At 30.5% G+C, this 23,222-nt stretch overlaps 1 protein-coding gene across 1 annotated transcript; it reads left to right on the top strand.

Moving 5' to 3' along the window:
- Positions 1–12,337: 12,337 nt before the first annotated feature.
- LOC111290505 (NAC domain-containing protein 7-like) lies at positions 12,338–17,515 on the top strand. The gene is made up of 4 exons (XM_022881842.2): positions 12,338–12,906; positions 15,181–15,368; positions 15,499–15,770; positions 16,559–17,515. The coding sequence occupies exons 2-4, from the start codon at positions 15,209–15,211 to the stop codon at positions 17,195–17,197; spliced, it is 1,071 nt and encodes a 356-aa protein (XP_022737577.2). The 5' UTR covers positions 12,338–12,906; positions 15,181–15,208; the 3' UTR covers positions 17,198–17,515.
- The last annotated feature ends 5,707 nt before the right edge of the window (positions 17,516–23,222 follow it).

Genomic DNA, 23,222 nt, shown 5'->3' with positions numbered 1-23,222 from the left:
AGAGAGATGCAACAAAAGATATGGTATGGTCGGCTCCAGGCACGCGGCAATGACTTTGGAGCGTGCGACATAAAAAGAATTAAATTAATATTATGTTTGGATTGAAGGAATAAAAAGGAAAAAAAAAAATTGGAAGTAATAAAAATAGAAAAATATTTCAATGCCAACATCAATTATGTGAGATAACATGGTTTCCAATTGAGGCACATGCGATCTGTATCAGATTTTTTTTTTAACAGTAAATATTACTTACTATATTAATTTTTTTTTTGGATATTAAGAAAAAAACCTTTTAGAAGTAAAAATGTTGAAAGAATTAAAAATTTGCACTACAAATGTTAATTTATGTCAAAGATTTTTCTTTTCAGGAAAAGGGAGAAGAGGCAGCTGATCATAATTTTCGATAAATTTCATTGAATATGACAGATGGAAATTTTATTCTATTTATTTAAAGAAAAAAAGTCTAAAGAGGCTGCATATGTATGGAAATTTAATTATTTTCAACCTAATTGACAAATAATCTATTTTTCTTGATTTCTTTTTTTTTTAAAGAAAAAAATCATACACATTTAACTAAAAGGAGTTTTTCCTTTTTATATAAAATATCAAAGGCTTGTTGGCTGTTACTATCAAATAAAATCGAGAGGCCAATGATCTGGTAAACGGATCAACTACGGCTCTATGCTATCCTCAAACATAAACATATATATTATATTAAAATAATAATCAAATATATATTGAATTCAAGATTAGAAAACAAAAATTTCACAAATTCCATCTAATTGACTAATTTTCATTAATTGATTTAAGAGTATTAATGTAAAAAAGTATGACATTAATTTAATTGAAATCTACAAAGAGTTAGTATACTAATCCTTAATTTAAATTGAAAGGGCAAAATGTTGGATAAAATAACGAAAAATAATTTTGAAAAAAAAAACACTAGGATGTATATATTTATAATATTTAATTATTATTTTAATAACTTCTTGTTGTTGGGAAAATTTTGACCTTGAATATATGGAATTATGGAATAATGGACCACACGTAAAAAACTTGTAGAGACTCTTGGAAGTCGATCTCTCAAGAGAACCACACACTTGCCCCTTTTATTAAAGCAAAAAAATGGGTTTTTTTTTTTTTCTCATTTTTGTATGAAAGCTAGCTATTACCAAAATTATTCAATCCAAAACCTAGAAAAAGTCAGGACTTTTATTTGTTGAATAAAATTCATTTGTTGGCTGAGAAAAAAAAAAAAAAAAAAAAAAAAAAAACCTAGAAAAGGTCATGATATTTTATTGGAAAACAAGAAATTAGGAGCCATACATTGTGTTTGAGTACATGAACTATATATGAAGCGAAAGAAATTGGTTAGACCAGAGGACAGAGACATGGAAGGCCAAAAGAGCAGGCTTTTGGTACGAGTGACTGACTCGTGGCTGCCATGAAAGCGTAAAATAACGTTAATTCAAGGGGAATTAATTAGCCATTTTTAGCTCCATCAATCTGCAAATGACAATGGAGGAAACTTGAAAGCAGCTACATTCTTTTCTTTGATGATATCATTCACTTCAATGGTTAAAGACTTAAAAGTTAGTATTCCCAAAAAAAGTTTCCTTTTGATTGGTCGTTTTTTTTTTTTTTTTATATACATATATAAAAACTAGATACTACTAAAGAGAGTCCATTAGACATTAGATACTACTATTTTTCTTTGTCTTTTAATATGTTAATTTATCATGTCCTATAAAAAAATGACACTTAAAAAGAGAGGAGGCCATGCGCATTCACGTAAGGTGAGAAGAACTAGAGGGATCCTATGGCTTGATGATCTACTGGTGATTAGACTCCTTTTGCACCCCATTTCTAGTTTTAACCTTTTCGATAAATTTATGAGGCTTACCTTTATTTTCCCAGCATGAAAAAAGCGACAAATTACTTAGATAATTATATTTGAGAATCCACATTATAATGAATTTGTTTAAACAAATGAACAAAGGATATGGATTTGTCAATTTGTTGCTTTTTTATTGTGCATGGACCTTAAAATCTACTGTAAATTTGATTTTCCTTGCACCATATCAATATTTTACTCACTATAAGAATAGGATATTAATCTAATACGTGGATACAAAGCCATAAGGCGACAGTATTATTACTAATTGTATATTTTTCAGCTTGATGTCTTCAAAATTTTTTAATATAATTATAAATTGTCCTTATAACCATTACTTAATATACTTTATTTTTACAATTTTCAAAGAAATAAGGTGGTGTGGAAATATGGGATTATTAATAACAACACAATAAAAAGACTAATCTACTGATATTTTGTTGAAAACCTTGGAGCTGATTACTAAAATTCTTATTGGTGGGAGACTATTGCATGAGGGGTCACTTTCTCTCTAGAATTAATATAGTAGTCAATTAGAATTAGACTGATCATTAACTAAAAAATTCAAAAAAAAATTTTTGATGTAGGATCTGCTTGATTCGACTAATTTGGTTCAACTAAGATAGGATTTCCAAAGATCAGACACTCAGAAATCAGAATGACATGATTTTCAATGATCTGCATCCATAGTTGGCCCAGTTCATGTTGATATTGGGTAGGACATACTTGGGCTGGCTTATTTCTTAGGCCTTTCTTTTCGGTTAGGGCTATGGCGTGAAATGTGGTTTCTCATTCTGAAAAAAAAAAAAAAAATCACATTAATCGGAGTTTTATAAAACAATATGTAGATACTTTTTGTAGAACTTATTGCTGATCTGATGGTTTTTAGAGAAAATTTTTCAAATGTCTTTTTTCGGTTACATTTCTAATGATTTTTAACACACCATATGGGTTACAAAATTATTAGGAAAACCACCCCAATTAGCTCTAACAGCATACCTAAACATTAAATTATGCATCTTTTTTTTTTTTTTTTTTCTATCTGTGCGGATAACATTTGCCAACATTCTCTAAAGTTGTCAATTACACTTTTTGTTTGGAACAAGAAAAAAAAAAGAGCTGGATCAAATCATTTCTCTAGGAAAGTAGGAAGAAAACATAAACAAGCAAGGAAAAATGAGTACTTCGGCCATTGCTTCGTTAGTTCTACAATTCAGTAACTTAATATAATACAAAGATTAATCAATATTTATGTACCCAAAATATGAAAAGAATTGAATTTGAATATCCTCTTTCCCTTGCAGTGCTTGTTTAATTTCTTGGGTTTGATTCAAATTGTACTGTGTATTTAAAGGTCCAATTCATTTTGTTAAGTTCCATGTAATCACCAAATTATACATCCGTATGATAGAAAAGGATTGCCCACCACATGGACCATGGTTAGGGAACTTGACAGAGAAGAGCAAAACCTTGATCCCTTCTACTTCAAATGTGAATGCATTAGAGACCACATCGCCTTTGTCTTATCCTACATTGCAAATTTGTAGTTCTGACCTTAGGGGGAAGCCCCACACAACAATCGCTGGAAGGATTGCTTCTTCTCAACTGTAACTGCTTTGTGGGACAACTCCCAAACTTATTTATATTCAATATGATGTACCTTGAGAAAAGAAAGAAAGAAAAAAGGAAGACCTCTATTGTGCAGTGCCAATTCCTTTTGTAACAGGTCACATACAGGCAATTGCAAAAGCCAATGTTCATGAGAGTGCCCTGCAAGACTTAAGGGCCTTCGAGGAAAAGCAACAGACAGGGCAACCTGGCTTTCTAGTCAGAGAAAAGACTGTTATGTTATCTGTTTGTATGGTTGATGGGCTATCTCCTCGGCCTCTTCTTTTTCTTCCAAATACTACAAAGATATAGATAGTTTTCTGAAACAAATTTCATCCCATTTTTTTTTTTTTTTATAATTAGGTAGGAGGTATCTCAAGTTTTATCTGGATCTAATTTCTCCTCCTAAACACACTTTAGCACGATTTAATGCATTCAAAACTTTATTTTTGAATGTTTCATATATAATAATTGTTTAGGAAAGTGCTCTACTATTCCGATTTCCGAATTAATACCCTGTGCTCTACGTATAAATATTGTTCTCCTCCGAATGCCGATTATTGCTCCAATATTTTTTAGCATTTTTAATTTTAACTCTCGTTTAGCATCCAACCCTATCTCCTCCTAAACAAATTTTGCTTCAATTATAAGAAAATGATCTTGATAAACTTTTATAAAATGAGATTTGATGGTTTAGATTGAGAATGGCTCAAAAGCTTGCTTATGTTTACGAGGAAAATATCAACAGAAAGGTCCAGGGTCCCGCCGTTATCATTGGAACAGCATCTCAGTTGACTCTTTCGATCAAATATGATGTATTCAGTCCCATCTCCACCAACTTCAGCTGCGGCCATGGTTGCACGGGATCTCCACCTCATTTCCCACAATTTTATTTCGGCAATCTTATTCATTGGAGACAAATCAAGACCAAAATTGATGAGGTCTGACCCCATTTTGCTGCAATATCTGTTGTTTCTTTTCCTATTTTTCCCTTGGATTAATGTTGACTTGATGTTAAATGGTTAATTATTCAATCAAGAAAATGATATTTCAGCATGCCATGCATAACATTTCATGACAAATATTTGTTTATCTTATAATTGACGATGATCAGCGGCGTGTAAAATGTCAATCATGCTTCATATTTGAAAGTTTGAGAAAAGGTAGAATATAAAAAGTTTTATGAATTTCAATATATATATGATTACAGGCAAGAAAACAAATTCAACTTATGTTGCCCATGTAATATATGGAAACTTCAAGTTGCACACATGGAGTTTACAAGCATTAATATAGCTTTTGCGGCTACAAATTCTGAGTAAATAAAAAATATGTATAGAATCTAAATTTTAAATAAATTAAATTATAAAATTATTTTTAATAAATTTGAAATTCAAATTTAGTATAAATAATATTTTTTCTTATTCTCGGTCTTATTTGTACTAAAAGATATGCCCATATTAATAACTTGAAGTCCATTAAAAGAATTCTATATAAGTATTTATATTTTACAAGATAAATTTAAGTCATTTGGATTAATTTTACTAATCTCTTTGATTAAATTCCATGGATATATAGCCACCAAATATGTAGCTAGGTGTGGAAGTATATAGGCCAAGGTGTAGTTTAATTTTGCTGGAGATTGAGCCACATCATTGTGAAGTTCATGGAGATGAAATTGAATTTGTTTTTGGCAATGATTCCAAATTCCACTCTTTTTCCCTTTATTTGTTCTCATTTCCTAATCTTATAATTATTGCCATAATTGGTATTATTATTCTGAAGGGGACATATAAACCAAAGCGCAATCATGTTTCTGTTGCACTTTACATCTCATATTTATTTATAAATTTTGCTCTTAAAAATATTTTTTAATATTAGAATATTAAAAATAATTTTTTTCTGAATACATTAAAACCATAATAATAACTATCAATAATTGTATTTAATACAAAAATATTAGGCATAAAGATAAAAGAAATCTTCAAATAAAAATTTAATAATCATTTAAACTTTAACATTTAATTACAATCAATCAAATAATAAATCTTTTATTGTCAATTAATTGAACATATAAATATTTATTTTCATCTAATTGAATTTTTATATATTTTTTAATTCAATTAAACCATTGATTCTATTAAAACAATTAATTTTTTAAAATAAAAATTTAATTAATAAAAATAAATATTTGATGATTTAATTAATTAAAAAATAAGAAGAACTTAAATAATTATTAAATTTTAATTCAATAATTTTTTTTTGACCCTTTTGTTAAAATATTAATATATTAATTACCTTTTAAAAATATTTCCGAGGGATGAGCAAGGCCCTTTATTTATTTCATTAACTGCCATATCAATCAAACACCCCTTAAAAAAGCCACCACCATTGAAAAAGACATTAAAATTGCAGTATTTATTACCCATCAGGCCTTGAGCAACAAATCAGTGAATGATGCCACTGTGTGCATGTATTTTTGAGCAAGAATAGTTGACCTTTATAGTTGACCGTTGAAAGTCGACAATCAACGTTTTATTTTTATTTTTTTGCAAAAAACAGTCAACTTTTTATTTAGTAATAGTATTTAGACTATTTATTATTTCTTTCTAGAGATAAAAGAAGGGGTGGGCTTCACTTTAAATAAACTTCAAATTAAAACGTGTCTCCTTTATTTATTTATTTATTTTTAATGTTAACAAGTGATGAGTGATATTTAAGATAACATTTTCAAAAAAGTGTAATTAATATATTTTTAAAATTCGATAAAAATAATGCAATAAATGCAAAAAAGTTTCTTAAAAAAATAACTAGTGTCTTGTTAAGATGATATTTAAAGAAAAAAAAATACAATTAGTGCTTTACTTTTATTGAATTTGGTAAAAATAATACATTAAATATAATTTTTAAATAATAATTAAATAATGTTTAATTGATACTCACGAACACCTCCTAGCCAAACTCTTAACTAATTAATGACGTGAATTGTAAAATTTTTGACTTTTTAACATTATTTAGTTGGATAATTACATATTAATTAGTGTCTAGTGACACTAATTAAAATGTATTTAAAGAAAAAATAGAATTAATGTATTGCTTTTTTAAAAAAAATTGATAAAATTAGTGTATTAAATGCAAATAACTTTTTTAAAAAATAATAATTAAATGATAAATTTATTTTTTTAAAAACCAATTATTATATCATAATCAAATTAAAATTACTGAATAATTTACTAATAAATTAAAATATAATTAGACAACTAAACTTACATATGGTAGGACTTGAATCTAGAATCTCAAGATTCTAGAGTCTCCTCCTTATCACTAAACCAAAATTTCATTGACAATAATTAATTTATTTATGATACATTATTAATATAATTTTTAACTTCTCTTAAATAATTATAGGCACTCGTTAATCGTGGGGTCCTATTCATAGACTCATACTTTTAACCATCTTATTATATATATACACTATAATTTAATTTTATAAAAATAATTTAATTTTATAAAAAAGGACCATATGTATATGTCAAGATTACAAAATTATTAGTGTCCTTTAATGGTAAATTTTACTCTTAAATAAAATAATGTTCATGCATGGTGCAAATGTTTTTATCTATCTTTTGAAAATTTTTTTTTGTTATATATATATTTAATTAGTGGGCTTGGAATTATTCAAGCAAATTACATGATTAAGTTCTTCTCATTAATTGTCATTGCATTATGCAAGACCAATTCTATATATGATAATTTTATAGTAATTATGGCTTTTAACGCCATGCAAGTAGATGATTATTAAATTTTATCATGGATAATTAGCAAGCTTTTAATTACAAGACATATTTAACTCTAATCTTGGGAAATGCAAGTTCTGATTAATTGGCTTGAATGGATCAGTGGGCCGTTATGTCATAATGGAAGTTATAGTGGCAGCAATAGTTTCAGCAATTAGTGTGTGTATTAGGCAGGGAGCATACGATGAAGTTATCCTAATAACATCAATTATAACAACTTGTTTTTGCATCAATTATAATAAGTATTTATTGTTTGGCACTTGTTCTAAATGAACTGAATGACCACATTTCACTTTTTTAACTAACTTCCTTATGTTTTAGCCAAAGTTAAAAGTTTGATTGGAAAAAGCCACAAATATCGTAATTTATACTCTAATTTTCTTTTCTCGTATGCCAACGAGAGTTCATTAAATGTCTTCTATACTCCATGCTTTGATTTCTATAACTATGGTTAATTTGCTTTCCGTGACTTACTGCCTGTGTGTTTAGTGCTGCTAGTTTTTACTTAATCAAATTCTTGCCCATGTATATATATATATATATAGATAGATAGATAGTTATATTGTCGGCTTTATCTACCCTATTACTGCTTAACCGACCGAAGAAGAAGAAGAAACAGGGCACAAGATTTCTGTCTTGCAATGAAATTCAGGTGAGATACCAAAAATGAAACATCCTAACTGTTAATGACCTGTTGAAGTACAATTGTTCTTTTGTGCAACAAACAAATGTCCCACGTGCTTCATAGTTTGTCTTCTTTGTAATCATGGATTCCAGACAGTGATGGGTAGTAAATATTTTCATCTGTCAAATTCTTGTCTGCCGCGTGGTTCTCGCATGTACTTGAAAAACTGATATAAATGGAAACAGCTCAACTTCATTTCTCAGTCTGCAGTTTCACATTTCTCGCCAGATGAGGTTCAGGCTTCAGGGTTTTTTTTTTTTTTGGTAAAGGCTTCAGGGTTTTTGCTGCTTAAAAGAAACATTAATGGGGATGATACCATTGTCTTTCAAAGTGAACATTCGCAGATTCTGCTTAGAAATGAGCACACAGTGGATTTACTTTCAGTCAACATACCAATTTTCGTCTACCGTGCTATGATTGGGTCAATAAATAATATATAATTAATTTAATGTTAATCATTCTTGGCACCTGAATTAAGTTTCCGAGGGAAGAGTAGGAAAAAAACTAGGAAATCTAATCCCACATCCCTTTGAATAATGAACTGGTAAACAGTTTCTTCAATTTTGATGGTCAACAGTTGAAATTTAAATATGTATATAATATAAATTTATTTTGGTAAGTATCAAACATGTGGCCTACTTGTTGATAATGCCTAAGCTTTACTCCATACCCATTTGTTGGTATACACACATAAAATATATATATATATATATATTATAGTCCAAACACAAATTCTCAAGGTAGCTAACCTCCACCTGCAATATAGGCTATGTATATATGCATGAATTGTTTAGAGATTATATATAGTTAAAAGCAATGAATTGGATGGTATCTAGACATAACTCGATAACCAACAGGGTTAGACATTTGGGGGGCGTTGGTTCTTCTTTAGAAAGTAGACAGTACAATTAGTTAATTAGAAAATTCCAATTAGCTGGAGAAGATCTCAGAGCTATGGAGTAAAGCAAAATTCAAGTAAATGGTGTGTGTTTCTGGTTTGGGATCCTCAAATTCCATTACCAATAACAAGAAGGGATAATATTTAATTTTTGTAACTTTTCTAAATTTGGTAGGTTACTAATAGGAACTCACCAATGTGACAAAGAGCTTTTTAAAAAAAAAAAAAACTGAAGAAATGTAAGAAAGAAGTCCTTATGTGGTGGACATAAGAGTTGAGGACAAATGGAGAATAGAGAAGGGACATGGAAAGCTTTTGCCAAATTTAATTAGGGCTTTCTTAGGAGTTGCGCCCATATCCCTTGGTTAAACGTGGGGAACCAAAACAATAATGAGTTTACTTCAGCAATGATTAAAAATGAGACCCCACCATTGGTTGGGATTCAGCTCACCCCTCCCCACTTGCTTCCATTAACTTTAATTTTCCTCATCACAAAACCTTTTGCATTTCATTTATTTGCAACGCAACAAACAACATAAACAAATATTAAACTCCAACCAACATCCATAATAAAAGTAAAACAATACAGAATAAGAATATAAATGTGTCTTTCTTTGCAGACATTCTTTTGATCCGTACGAGGCCTAACCAACCCTCATCCTTTTATTATCAAAAGAACTGCTTGTTAGTATTCTTTTACATTCTAAAATTCGATCGTCGATATAATTTGAAACCTAAACGTTCTATTTTTGTGAAAATTTGCATGTTATATCAAGTTTTTTACTATGAGTTATTGATCAACAAAGTAAGAAGTAGTAATTTCATGTACATTAATATTTATAATAACCTAATATAGCAATAAATAAACTATGATGGAGTCCATATATTTTTATATGTATGTAGAGGTTTTAGGGTCGAATGGTACAACGCCAAACAATCAAGGGTGGGACCGAGATGACACTCGGATAACGTTAGAGACTTTTGCTTCACTTCTATACTTTGTCCGAAATAACATTAAAAGGCAAAAAATCACACACAAACACTTGCTAAATTTTAATGAAATCCCTCAACCCTAGGCGCTGCCCAAGACACAGGAAAAACCGTTCATTTATTTTTTTTTTTAATTTTTATAACATTTATATTTTACTTATCGGCAAGCACATGCACCTTGTAACACAAACGCAAAGGGTGAAAAAAAAAAAAGTGAGAGAGAGAGAGAGAGAGAGAGAGAGAGAGGCCCAAGGAAAAAGTGGGTCCCTACTGGGACAACCGGGTAGGGCCCACTTGAAAGAGCTAGCCTGCAACACAAAATTGTGAGCCAAATAATCGTGGGCTTGTCCTCGCTGGACTATTAGCCGCCACGTCCCTGAGCCCCGACACCTGGGTTCCACTCTCCACTATTTATAAAAATGAAAATACACTTAAAAATATAGCACTACGTACAACAAGTTTTTTTTTTTTTTTTTAATTTTATTTCATAAATGATGTATATAGCAATGGCTTTATCTCTCGGCTTATCTGGCTTTGACTTGGGGGCTTAGCCGAGTCAAAGCTTAATTTGGAGAAGTGTCAGTATCTGACATGCACAGGGTCGGTCAGTGGGGTCAACTCGTGAAAGCTTGGTAAAACTTACAAGAGATATAATAAAATGAATTAAAAGATAAAATAAAATAATTAGAAAATTAAATTAAATTAGAGAGAATAATAAAAAAATTGCAGACCAACCAACGGGGGGAGGCTCACATCGCGTGCAATTGCTGGTGATGAGTACTTTTTGAGAGTATTTTATTTACCCAACCTTAAAAAGCCTTTTCTCACATGCATTATTTTCCTGTCATTATAATATTTGCACTTTTTTATTTTTTATTTTATTGTTTTTGTTTTAGCTTTTTATTTTGGGTCGATTGAATTGATAAAATTTTAACATTTTGTATGTAAGATTTAAATTTAAAATATTAAATTAACAATTTTGTTTTATGGATAATCTATAAATTTAATATAAAATCTCTTTAATACTTGTAATTTTCTTGATTTTTGCATGAGAAAATTTTCTCTTCTTTAAAGTTTGAGGGTAAAAACATAATTTAGTTTTTCTTATCATACAAAAAAGCCATTGAAGTTGACTACATATGTTTCTTGGTTTAATAAAAGTTGCATGAACAAATATCCAAAACTTATCGAATTTTAGTATTTATATTAAAAAAAATTGAAGATATATAAAGTATCAAATTAGTTATTGTTAATAAACTTTAATTATATGTATATGTACACAATTTATCTCCTCTTTTCACAATTCAAATATATGAATGTGTTTTAATTACCATTGCATGCAAAAAAAAAAAAAAAAATTATACACTAATCTAATCTTAAACATATACACTAATTAATTTTACCCATAAGTATTAGTTTAGTTGATAAGAAAAGGAATTTATTTCTTAATTAATAGTTAATCATTATGAAAAAATAATATGAGAATAAAATCTTAAATGCACTAAATCAATGTAAAAGAATGCATTTTTAAAATTGTTTGAAGAAGATATTAGATTCAACCAAGTTTGAGTATATCTTTGATCATATTATAAAAATGTATATAATAGTTTTTTTAAAAGAGGAAAAAAAAAGAAAATAATCTACTTGATATATACTTTGATGCCTTGATTTTCTTTTCCTTTCATCATCATGGATGCTGATTTAATTCTTAAAAAAATATATATCTACAATTTAGAGAGGAGATAGATAAAGAATGAGAAGATAGAAAAGGCTGAAAAGTGAAACTCCTTATCCCCTGTGCACTCCTTAACAATGAGCATGTAGATCATATTCTTAAAGGTTAATATTCCTGTTGTTATTATGAATCTGATGGTGTACATCACGCGGTGAACAAAACTAATAGAAAAAAAAAAAGGGAAAAGAAAATTTAATTTCTTATATAATAAATTTAAAAAAATTACAAAGAAATAACTAAAAAAAAGTGAGAGAGATGAGATGGAAGATTTATGTAACTTTTGGGGGATGACTACGTACCACCTTAGCTCTCCACCACCAAAAATATCATCAATATTTTTGTACCTCTTATTCATAAATGCAAATGCAAATGGAATCCTCCTTTTTTTTTCCCTTTAAAATTTCGAAAAAAATAAAAAATGAAAGCAACCCTTTTCTTTTTCTTCCTTGATAGTCTTTTGAGCAGCCAATTTAATGGTTACCGTAGGATCAACTGATTATAACATTCTTCAATCTTTCTCTTTTCTCTGAAAAAACGAGAAAACTAAACACTCTTTTGGTCTTTATCAGTAGTAGCTGGTGGCGTGGCATAGGAGGTTGCCGCCTCTCTACCTCTTTCTTTTGTAATTTGTATTACAAATATGTATCTCTCTAAAGAGCTATCGCTCTCAATCTTCCTTCAACCATTATCCGCCTCCCTTTTTTCCCGCAAAGCTTTTCCTGCAATCAAGCTCTAATTCCTTTGACAAAAAAAAAAGATAGACAAAGAGAGAGAGAGAGAGAGAATGAAAGAGAATAATTGAGAGGGATAAATTATCAGGGCATGTGTGTGTTTCTTGGCACTACCCATTTTTATCATTTCCCTTGACCCTTCTTATTTAGATCCATCTCTTCTCTCTTTTCCCATTCCTCACCTCCCTTTATTTTCCCTTTTCCTTTCTGTCCTTGGGATCTGATCTCTCTCACTCTTCCCCTTGCGACAACGAGTGGACAAGTTCTTGACTCTACAAAGTGTTAGGGTGGTCGAGGGAGTTTCAGTTCAATTCCCGAGGGTTATAACTTTTCATTGCACATATACACCCACCTTTATCTTGGTTTCTTTCTTTGTTTTCTTTCTGCGGTTGTCTTTCTTTCTGTGTTTTTGTTTTTGTCTGGTTCAAATATTGTGTCCTTGCAAAAGTTAAAAGAGAGAGTGAACAAAAAAGTTAGCTTAAAGTTTCTTAGCTTTAACATACACACGAGGCTGGTTTTCAATCAGATCTCTGACGATTAAGAGAGAATTGTCAAGCTTTGTTTTATCGTGAGCTTCTCTTCCTCTTTCTTTCTTTCTTTCTTTCTTTCTTTCATTCTTCTTCTTCTTCTTCTTCTTCTTCTTCTTCTTCTTCTTCTTTGTTTCCTTTTTAATTTATTTATTTTTTAGCGTGATCATTTCCCTAAGGTTAGAAAAGATGAAGTGGAGGATGCTTTTGGTATACGCTAAGCAATGAAATTATGAAACTACCTATATATATATATTTATTAATATGATGTCTTTCACTGTTTGATAAGTTCTTGAATTGGTTGCTTTTTAGCTCAAGATGTTTTCAGTTTGATCTGGAATATACACTTGTTTCCTGGATCCCAATTACTTGGTCATATACTCATATTTTCTGCAAGGGGCTAAGGTTTTTGTCTTTTCTTCATTATATTTCCTAGGTTTTTCAAGTTCTCTAGCTACATTAATTTCATGTTTCTTTTCTTTTCTATTCCATTGAGAACTCCTGTTCTTCTTTTCTTTCTGAATTATAAGTTTTTTGAGAGATCATCAGTTCATCACAACTAGAGGATTAATCTTGTTTCTTTATATCACATATTCAACGGTATTTGTAGTTTTGAGATGGCTGAGTTTAGATCTCACTTTATATGAATTAGATGATAGCTCCAAAATCATTTTCTAGTGTTATGGGGTACATGCAGTTGTCTACTCCAAATTATTACAGAAGGAACGAAGAATCTTTAAAAGTTAATTTTATGCATCATTGTTCTTTCTTCTCTACTACATTTTTTTTTTCTTCTTCTTATGAATATTATTCACTAAATCAATTTTGAAGACTCATGTATTATCCATCTTATGTATGTTGTACTACAATATTCTTGTTAATCCTTAAACTATTACTCTTCTTATGCCTGTCTCAAAAACACAGAGTAAAGATTTTAAAATTGGATTCCCTATACCTATCCAGAATTCACTTCTATGAGTGGAGAAACACTTTATTGTTTATCTACTTTCCATTCATATAATATATATATCTCTGAAATACAAGAAAACTTTAGTTTTATATATCTTGCACATTTTATATTACTTTAGGATATATATCAGTTAAAACTGAAGAGTGAATAGCTATGGTTGAGTGATGAAATGTTTATATTTATGCTTCTCAATTTCCGATCTTTTTATCCCCAGTTTCTATACTCTTCATGAGTTTCTACCATGATAAAATATAACATATTAATGGCACTAATTCTTTTCCAACTTTCACAATAAAGATCAATGATTTCCTTTATACAGTATACAAAATTAGATAATTACAAGTTTTAAATCTAGATCAAAATACCCTAATTTTTATAGGAGAAAGGAGAAGATTATTGGATTAATGACTTAAAGCATGCTTGGTTATACTCTTCCAGATACCTTTTATATGCTAGGCCCCGATCTATCAGTAATACATTAAGATCATAAAATGCCCATAATAGTCTATGTATGCATATGGGGACGTCAACGGACATACTTTTTTGCCTTTTTGGTGTAGCATAGGGAGCAGCATGAAGATTTTGTAGCCAACTTTTAGATATATAGCTAAAACTTATTATATATTGTGTAATAGAAAGACTAAGCATTAGAAATGATAGTCCTTCCATACGAGAAAACTTGTCTTAGAAGTACATCCAAGTTAATCATTATAGAATATAATGATTTTTTTAATGTGTTTTTTATGTGCCTTGGTGGCAAACTCTTGTTTGGGTAGGAGACCGCATTGCAATAAACCAATTCCCTCTTGAATTGGACATTACCCAAATAATATATTTTGCATCCAGTACTTTTTTTTTTCTTTGATCTGTTTATAGGTTATTTTTGGTTGTCCTAACATATTTCATGTGGCAAAATCATAATGTATTATATGCATTTTAATTAATTTCCATGCTCAAAAAGATTTTCTTTTGAGCATGTTTTTTCCACATGAATCATATGATGTTTGTTCATGTATCATTTGCACTAAACACTCCAATAAAAGATGGAATTCAGCATGATTATTTGATACATAACTATATTTGGATAATATTTTCGTGCAAAGAAAACCGAAAGTAGTAAGTAATTGTTATTATTTGCTTCAAATGTGGAGGCATTTAACCTTCCTTTGTTGGCCAAGTGCTCTACCTGTGTGTAACATCACTTTTAGTTTGTCTCTATTTATTAATTAACTTTTATTTTTCCTATTCAGATGACTTGCATGGCTAAATTTAAAAAGCATAATTAATATATACTGCTTCTATATATTTATGAACTCTTACGTATTTCTGTGACATTTTAATGCAGGTTTTGATCAGTTTTTTCTGTGGAGAATATGAATACCTTTTCACACGTTCCCCCAGGCTTTAGGTTCCATCCCACAGATGAAGAACTTGTTGATTATTACCTCAGAAAAAAGGTTGCTTCGAAAAGGATAGATCTGGATGTCATTAAAGATGTTGATCTTTATAAAATTGAACCATGGGATCTTCAAGGTAGCGATATCCCCATTTTTCTCACATTGTTTCTGGTAACAGCATTTAAATGAACCCAAAAAAAAGGTCTTTCCCTTGCACTGTCTATCAACCATTGATATTGATTAGTTTCATTTACCTGGATATATAGAATTGTGCAGAATAGGAACTGAGGAGCAGAATGAATGGTACTTCTTTAGCCACAAAGATAAGAAGTATCCAACAGGTACTCGCACTAATAGAGCAACAAAAGCAGGATTTTGGAAAGCTACTGGAAGAGACAAGGCTATTTACTCCAGACATTGCCTTATTGGCATGAGAAAAACCCTTGTCTTCTACAAAGGACGAGCACCCAATGGACAAAAATCAGATTGGATTATGCATGAATATCGACTAGAAACAAATGAAAATGGAACTCCTCAGGTAAGTATACATATACCGTTTTATCTCTCTAATTAAAAAAAAAAGGTTTTTTGTTTACTTTAATTAGTAATTGCTATATATATATATGACCATCAAAATCTCATTCATTAATGTATAGCATCCACTCCTATCCTATATATTAATCCACGAAATATGGTAGATATATGCCTTGCAAAGAAAGCACATCAAAAAGGCTCTTGCATAATCACTAAATGAGACATAACATAGATCAAATGGTTTCCAGCAAAATGGGAGTTGTTCTATCTCAGCAAAAAAATAATTAGATTTGAAGATATATATATTGTAGTTTATGTAAGACATAATTTGCTTTTATCAGAAAAAATTGCCTTTCACCCTAACATTAATTAGTGCTCCCTTTGTCCCCAAAAAGAAATTCTATGCTTGCACTGAAATGGTTTTCCATGTCTCAATGCCCTATGTAAAACATAACTACATTGAAGAGAAGCTACATCAACCAGTCAATCCAACTTGTTGTGATTGTGAATCTCTTTCATCTCAAGTTAAAGATTCTAGCCAAAAAAAAAAAAAAAAACCATGCTAATGATACCTGTCTTTCCATAAGATATTCTAATTTATATTTTATAACATCTAAACTCTTTTCACAAGTAATGCTTGCAAGCAATATCTATCGTATAGTAAGTTGACAAACATTTGTGCACTTCCATGTGTGTACATTTTCATACGCATGTGCAAGCATGCAGGCATATGCAGTCTCCTTGAAAGTTTAAATAGTTATGACTAATTTGATGTCTTTGTTATTCCACCAGGAAGAAGGATGGGTGGTTTGTAGGGTGTTCAAGAAGCGAATGACAACAGTGAGAAAAGTGGGTGAATATGAATCTTCATGTTGGTACAATGACCAGGTCTCATTCATGCAGGAACTTGAATCCCCAAGGAGAATTCCTCAGCCTTATGCATCATACCATCACCATTATCCCTGCAAGCAAGAGCTTGAGTTGCAATACAATTTGCCTCATGACCCTTTTCTTCAGCTCCCTCAGTTGGAAAGCCCCAAAGTTCCACAATCTGCTGCTAGTGTAAGCTGCAACTCGGTTTTTCCTTATGGCACTTATGATAGGAACAATGGAAGCACTTTGCAGTCCTCAACCCTCACACAAGAAGAGCACATGCAACAAGGGCATCAGCAAAATCTGAACTCGCTTGATAACAACAGTACTGAACAAGCTGTGGATCAAGTAACAGATTGGCGAGTTCTTGACAAATTTGTTGCCTTTCAGCTCAGCCATGAGGAAGCTTCCAAGGAAAGCAACTATTCCAGTGCAGCCGCCAGCTTTCATGTGGCTGAACAAATGAATTTGCTAGCCAAAGAATTCAGAAGGCCAGAAATTGCTCATCAGGAATATGCCTCCACATCCACTAGTTGTGAAATTGATCTGTGGAAGTGAAAGCATATTCTAGCACTTAGAGCATACATACTAATTATAGGAAGCACACTTATAAGAAAAAATGTCTTCAATCCAGGTTGCTGTACATAATAAAACTATATAATGGTATTGCATCAGCCATGGGACTGCTGGTGTCCGTAATTTGTATTGATTAATACTAGGCATGTAGTTATTATTAGATGAACATCGTGCAATATAAAACTAAAAATGAATTAGTATTTTAAGGAGGACTAAGGCCGAGTGCTCTTTGGGACTGACTCGGCCTAATATCGAATGTATTTGGAGCTTAATATAAATATGAAGGGTTTCTTTATTGTACTCTTTGTTCTTCTTAGATCATTCATGTTTTCGACTTGGATATAGCTTCTGTATATATTGTAACTGCTCTTTCTCTTCTCATCCCCCCTGCCAAAAGTTGTTTAAGTACTGTTTCATCTTTCTTTTATAATTTTTCAAATACATAAAGTTTGTCCTTTTGGTTAACAATTATGCGATGTAAGTGAATTAATTCAATCTCTTTGATAAAAAGTTTGATAAGCACTGTACTTTAGTTTTTCTGTTACTCTCTTTGTAATATTTTAATGAAAATTTGATGTTTGGCTGAGATTCTTCTTTAAAAAGAAACCTAATCTTGAAAGAAAAATTTGAAGTTCATTCCTTAACATTGAACTATAAGTAGAATGAATATAAGTTAAATGACGACATCTCAGAGTTATTAAAATTGAAATAGCAAAGCAGCATGATAGCTATAGTAGTCCTACTGGCAAGGCATATGTACTCCATGATGAGTTAAAAATGGTCTATGCTATAATGAAAGAGAAGCACAAAGCTAGCAAAATAATGGTAATACATACCAACTGTTTTATTAAAAAGGTTGTAGTTATAGACATAGTTGAAAGCACCAAAACAAGAAAGATAATGGAGAACATCAACTGCCAAATGTGAGAAAAGATCGGAGCATGCATTATAATGGAAACAGTTGTTGTCACTTCCCAAACTCAGGACACAAAATTTATAGATGCTAAATAATTGTATTACTATTTACTACGTCATTCTCTGTTCACAAAATCAAATTTAATTGTTGGCTAAAAGTTGAAGGTGAAGTACAACAAAAAGATTGATTGACAAATGTTTTTCTTTACAAAAAAAATAGTTGTTGGAATAATTTTACTACCAGGATACTTTCGGTGTGGCTACATACCTGTTCAAGAAGATGAATGAAGATGGAAGCAGCCAGGAGTTCTATCTTCTTCAGATTAGCAGACTCGTTAGATCCTTCTGCAAAAAAGTTGAACTTGAGAATATATGAGAGATAGGGAAGCATATATAGGAAACTTGAGGATAAGACAGATATTTGACATGCATGGAATATGTCATTAAACTTGTAGCTCAACAGAGATTGATACAGATTTTCAATCGCCAGCTCATGGTGAGCTCCCAGGGTTGCAAAAACTTGAAGGAGCTGGCATTGTTCAAAGAATAGTGATCAGGGAGAGGGGTGGCTGCAATTGACTGCGTGAAGTATGTTTTGAAAATTTACCAGCGTGGTTTAAATACCAGGAGGAAGAGAAACTAGCTTTAGGAATCTAGTAATAATGGATAACAGGACTAACCGGCAAGAAAAGTAGTACAATTCTTTGGGTTTTATTCACTTGGAGAAACATGTATCCTTTTACTTGGGTTGAAGTCAAGCATGAAAATCCCTTCAAAGCAATGAAAAAAAATTTCCAAGCGACATAATCATTGGGCGTGCTCTCATGGACTCATAATGAAACAATTCTAACCTGAAAGGCATGCTTAGCCGAAGGATTCCTCATTGGAAAGAAACAAAATGATAAGAAAAAAAAAAAAAAAGCTTAGAAAGTGCTTTGACTAAGTCTGACGTGAAATTCTCTTCTCCTTAGGGTTTTATCTGCAGTACTCTTTGTAATTATCCAAGGTTTCCTCTCTAATTTTGTTCACTTGTGACTAAAGAAACAGAAGAATGTATTACCATCCATTTTCTCTGAAGCAAATGTGAGAATTAGAGAGAGATGTTGGCCTCATTTCTGTGCCTGCCAAACCCCATAACAAGGAGACCATGCGCACATTGATGCATCTAGGTGTGACTGAATAATTAGGGTTCATTAAAAATGTTGTTTGCAGACTAAGTAAGATAACATCATTGACCAGGTGAATACAAAACCTCCATGTGAGGCACCATTATTAGTGTGCTTCATTAGTTTCCCAAATCCCAAACCTCCACAGTTCCCGGAGTCCGGACTTGTACTTAATTCGTTTTTATGTCTCAATTAGCCATTATCTCTTCAGGATTGCAGACATACTGTGAGAATAAACAATGTTTTAAAAGGATGTAAGTGTAATTTTTGCTTTTCAGTTTGAACTCTTGGACCACACCGTCAGAATCCTCTCCTAGCTTCTTGAGCAGGCTCATGATATTTTGAGTAGGTTTTTAAACCTGTGTAACTTAGCAGTTCAGCTCACTCATTTTGTTTTGCTTTGTCTAATTATATTCTGGAATTGAACTTTCAGCGATTGAACTTTTTGACATATATACGCTGTACACATAAAACAATACATAACATGGTAAAAGTTTGATACCTGAACAACCCACAATATCATAACATAGTAAAAATTTGATATATCTTACCACACTAACATGGTAACATATATACACTATATACACCTATAATAAATAGTCATCCTAGCTTATTAGAAATATATTTTTACAGAAAATAGTTAATTTTTAGTCAATGATTGGCATAATCTATAGGAAATAATTTATACAATGTACTGTATGTCGGTATAAGCTGAATGTACATGTACTAGAAGAGAAAGTGACAGCAATATTTTTCATCCTACGGTTCCTTGCGTTGTATGATAATCACAATTCTTATATATGCTTGTTGAGATTAATACTGTTCTGATTTCATTGAAATGAGTTGGATCACATTGAAAATTTTGGGTGATAAGATTTGAGTTGAATGTCATACCGTGAAAGGTTTTACTGAAGCACAAGAATGAAAAGAGACAGATATGACAAGCTAAAAGGGGGCCATACCCTGATTGGAAACACTTGCTAGTTAGCCATAAAGGGGACAAGCAATCCTTTGTTCAATTATCGATGATGAACGCTTCTTCGTTTGGGGTGCTGTCTGCTGGTCCACTAGAATTAAAGGAAAAAAAAGAAGAAGAAAAGTAAAGTGCAAGCAACTTGATTGATTTCTTTAACAAGTGGTCTATTATGCTTGACTTGGGAGCACAGATAGGCTTCACCACCTTTTGCCCTGAAATTTCAATAGACACCCTCAACTCCTAAATTATATCCACTGTCTTTTAAACTGTGAGGGAAAAACTAGTCTTGCCTAATTAAACTGTATCCTTTTAGAGTAAGAACATTCGGATGAGCAGTCACAAGGTAGATTCTCTCTAGTGCTCCACTCAAGATCGTGACCATCCAACCACTAGAAAAGAGGATAAGATGGAACAATTTTGGCTTGCAGCATATATATGAGAAAATAGTGCAAGCCTAATGATTGGTGTGCAATTGCATGTACATGTTCATGTACATGACCTCTCTAGCTTTTCAGGATTCAGGTTTTGTTGTCTTTAATTAAGGCTCCTGCTGAACATGTCGGTTCAACAAAGTAGTACTATCATTCTTCAATTTGTCTTAGGGTAATTAGGGAGCTGCCAGCGATTAAAGACGTTTATGATCCTGGATTCTTTCCCAGCATTACACTGATTGCTTGCTATGTTTTCAGAGAAGAGCAAAGTTTCAAATTGCAGTGTTTCAATATTTGATACTAAACTGAATTTGCATAACTGCACTATTACAAAGAAAAATTAGTTAAAACTTAACTCAGAAAGAAAGTTAAGGGGCTTTATAATATGATAAGTAGAAGTCAAATAACTAAACCTGACATCAAATGAAAGGTGAAAGAGAACACATGCTTCGTCAAAAATGAAATCCACTAATAACATGCTTTGAAGCCTAGTCTTGCCTAAAGCACACTTGAAAATTACTAGAACATTCAAATGGTTGTCATAAGGTAGATTCTCTCCACTGCTCCACTCAGATGACTATCCCGCAATTATAGAAGGGATGTGAAGGAACAAATTGACGACTGAGGAAAGAGTGCACAGGCAAAATGATTGCATGCTTTGTGGTATGAACATGTCTAACATGATTTTTTGACCTTTTTCAAGCTGTTTGTTTTACTGTCTTTAAGCCAACTGTTGACTCATTGGTTCATAAAAAAAAAAAAAATTTCCTTATTGCAATTGCTATCAATCTTTTTTATTTAGGTATAATTGATTATTTGATGGAATTTATTTTATTTAAAAATGAGTCTCAAGATTGATTTAAGTATATTTAAATAATAAATTTTAATTCATAAAACAAGATTTAAGTTTATAAGTACGGTTATACGTGAAAAATATTATAATATTCTCATAATGCTCATCCAAAAGATAATACTAATTTGATTTCAAATTATCCAAGTCATAAATTTTTTTAATAATTTATCGAATAATTTAATTATTAAAAATTGATCTTTAAATTACTTCAATAATTTGATAATAATTTAAGATAGTTTTCTTACCTCAGGAGTATTCATAGGACTAGTGTCTCACTTTGAAAATGTTTCATTATCAGATTAATTAAATTTTTTTAAAAAAACTTTTATTTGTGAAAACAATTTATTCTCATAAATATTTTTTAATCTATTGTAAGATTTTTTGTTAAAAATTATCCTCTAATATGTTGGTAGAATAGAAAACTTTATTTGTTTGTGAAAATAATTTATTTCCAAAAATATCTTATAATATATTGATAAGATTTTTTATCAAGAATTAGGCTCTATGTTAGTAGAATTTTAAAAAAATATTTTTTAAGAAATTCATTAAGTCCTTCTATAGTTTAATAAGAATTAACTCAATATTTAAATTTTTCAATAATTTAATAGGATTGAAAAATTTTATTTTAAACTTCTTTTTTAATTTTAAAAAAATAAATTAAAATAAATAAAAATTATCATGCAAATAATATCATACAATTATAATATAGTCATACAAAAATAATATAATTATGCAATAATATAATATATAAATTATCATGCAATTAATATAAAACATCATGTAATTAATTAATAATCATGTAAAAATATATACAAAAAACATCAGAAATAATGTTACCTTTTTCTTTTCTTCACTCTTTTTAATAATAATAATAATAATAATAATAATAATAATAAAACACAAAAAAATAAGGAAATGGAAATAAAATAAAAAATCAAAAACAAAAATAAAAAGAAAATAAAAAGAGTTGCGATTAGTTGGATCTGAAGTCGGATTACGCGCAGATCTCTATGAATTGAGATGCGGATTCTATCTCTACAAAAAGACGTTGTTTGGTTTTGCTATATAAATAAATTTTTTTTAATTTTGTTTCAAAGCCTTCAGTTTTTTCTCTCTCTCGCTAAAATTATTTCCTCTAACTTCTTTTTAAAAATTTATCAAAAAATTCAAATTTCCCCCGATCTCTGACCAGATATGCAAATTCCAACACTGAGAAATTTAATCTACCACCGAAAATTTCAAATTTTTCCAAAAAACTCTATGAACTCAGAATTCGATCACTTTTGATCCCCGTGAATTCAAATAAAAATTTTAAAGCTTTGTCAAAAAATTCATAAAAAAATCCAAAATAATTAGAAAAGAAAAAACTTTTAAAAATGTCAAATTAAAAAAAAATTAAACTCCACAATTAAAACCCCATAATCAAAATAATCTTTGAACATCCAAACAAAACCAAAACCCGTAAAAAAAAATTCTCAAATCCCAAAACTTAAAATTTTCTTAAATTTAAAAAAATCAACCTCAGACCAAAAAACAATAATATTTTAAGATATTTCAAATTCTCAAAATTCAAGCAACACTAGAGATTTATCAAAAAAATCAAAATCAAAATCCCTCCTTGAGTTCCCCAAACCCAAAAACCTATAAATCCCATAAAATCAAGAAT

The sequence above is a fragment of the Durio zibethinus genome, chromosome 11 (genome assembly GCF_047325235.1).
Source record: "Durio zibethinus cultivar Kanyao isolate XHJ-2024 chromosome 11, ASM4732523v1, whole genome shotgun sequence".
NCBI classification, from domain to species: domain Eukaryota; kingdom Viridiplantae; phylum Streptophyta; class Magnoliopsida; order Malvales; family Malvaceae; genus Durio; species Durio zibethinus.
This window is presented reverse-complemented; position numbering and strand designations above follow the sequence as displayed.

Bases quoted from the DNA above. Each gene is read 5' to 3' on its own strand.
- LOC111290505 (XM_022881842.2), top strand. From the start codon at position 15,209: ATGAATACCTTTTCACACGTTCCCCCAGGCTTTAGGTTCCATCCCACA. The intron at 15,369-15,498 runs GTAGCGATATCC...CTGGATATATAG, and splicing joins TGAACCATGGGATCTTCAAG to AATTGTGCAGAATAGGAACT. The intron at 15,771-16,558 runs GTAAGTATACAT...TTATTCCACCAG, and splicing joins ATGAAAATGGAACTCCTCAG to GAAGAAGGATGGGTGGTTTG.